Raw genomic sequence first — 1,602 nt, 5'->3', positions numbered from 1 at the left:
AAGATTAAAATCAGAATTCTGAGATTAAAGTCAGAATTCTGGGATTAAAGTCAGAATTCTAAGATTAAAATCAGAATTCTGAGATTAAAGTCAGAATTCTGGGATTAAAGTCAGAATTCTAAGATTAAAATCAGAATTCTGAGAAAAAAGTCAGAATTCAGACTTTTTTTCCCATGTTAACCTGAAATAAAATTTAAAAATCAGTTAACTTTTTTTTTTTTTTCTCCAGTGGCCCTAATCCTCTTCCGTACATAGCACGCCTGATTTTATTAGAAGAAGAGGGCTTTTTTTTTTTTGCGAGGTGAGTGCTCCCTTAAATCTGCCTTTTCCCCAGCGAGCCGCCGCCTCCTCTAGTGATGTCACCTATAAGATGCTAAAATGCTAATTGAAGAAAACGAATGGAGTTTAAATGGCTCAGCCATCGGCTCGTCTTTCTGTAATGCAGAGGCTGATTTCTCACCATGTGATGCTGCCTCTGCTTCTAACTCAAATCATTCACATCCACTGACAGCAGAAATCTTCTAGGATTATTTTTCTTAAATAGAAACCTGCTGAAGGACGGTTTACAGAAACCAGCAGACGGCCACAAATCGTTGATTTGTGCCGCTTTGAAGATAATAAAATAAATGTAAGTTGACTGAAATTACCTGAAAGCTCTTCTGGATCTTTGACTACGATGTGAGCGTTCAGTTCTTGGAGCTCCTGGTGGAGCTCCTCCACCTTCTTGTTCGATTTTTTCAACATATTGTCCACATAAGCCAGACTCTTCTTATCTGTGGTGACCTGAGGAAAGCAAAGGGTATATGGAGTGAAGTTTGTTCCATTATTGTTGCAAGTAGAGGTCAGACTTTGCAAATCCAAAAGATATTTTTTCAAATTTTTTTTCTTTTTTACAGATATTATATTCTAATCTCTCTTTTTTTTTTTACAAAATTGGAGTGGACTTCTTCTGGATTGAAGAGCCTATTCGCATTTTTATTGGTCTACATGGACGATGACAACATTTGCAATAACGGGTGCTTGTATTGGCTTGACCAATAAAAAGCAAAGAGAATTAAAACATCAGTTACTATCAAAACCTTTTCAAAGTGTCATAACTGGATTGTGTCTTTTGGAGGTAAATTTCAATTTTGTCCATTTCTAACAAAAATTAAATAAAATTTATTGCTGAATCAATAAGGAGACATGTTAAAAAATATCACTAAAGTTAGAAAATAATGCAAAATATGCAACCCATTAAAAACTGGAAAAGAGGACTGCACCATTACAACTCTGGATTAATTTCTAAAAGTGAATTTTACAGACAAAAAAAACAAAAGAGTTTTTGAGGGCTTACCTTACGCAGGTTCTCTGCACCTTCTTTGATCTTTAACTCCTTGCGGATCTCTCTGCGGATCTGCTCCTTGATCTCGTCCAGCTTCTGCTGGACCATGGTGTCTGACAGATCCAGGTTTTGTCCCAGACCAAGTCGCTCCGCCACCAGCTGGGCCCTGGTATCCCCCTGAGGAAGGGAAGGCGAGTAGAAAGGAATCGTTATTCCAGAGCTATCTCTACAGTTCTGCTGCTATAGGCTTAGACTGCTGGAGGACATAGGCACCCCTT

The 1,602-nt window shown here is 37.9% G+C and overlaps 1 protein-coding gene across 1 annotated transcript in view; it reads right to left on the bottom strand.

Moving 5' to 3' along the window:
- The window catches only part of LOC107104924 (serine/threonine-protein kinase N2-like), a 52,407-nt gene that overhangs the window by 20,753 nt on the left and 30,052 nt on the right, over window positions 1-1,602 (bottom strand). The window contains exons 2-3 of the mRNA XM_015405042.1: window positions 1,337-1,501; window positions 549-783 (exon numbers count right to left, since the gene is read on the bottom strand). Coding sequence (XP_015260528.1) covers window positions 549-783; window positions 1,337-1,501 — 400 coding nt within the window. The remainder of the gene's footprint in view (window positions 1-548; window positions 784-1,336; window positions 1,502-1,602) is intronic.

Source organism: Cyprinodon variegatus, unplaced genomic scaffold (assembly GCF_000732505.1).
Source record: "Cyprinodon variegatus isolate N-32 unplaced genomic scaffold, C_variegatus-1.0 Scaffold1955, whole genome shotgun sequence".
Lineage (NCBI taxonomy): Eukaryota > Metazoa > Chordata > Actinopteri > Cyprinodontiformes > Cyprinodontidae > Cyprinodon > Cyprinodon variegatus.
The sequence above is the reverse complement of the archived record's forward strand: the minus strand, read 5'-3'. Positions and strand labels throughout refer to the sequence as shown.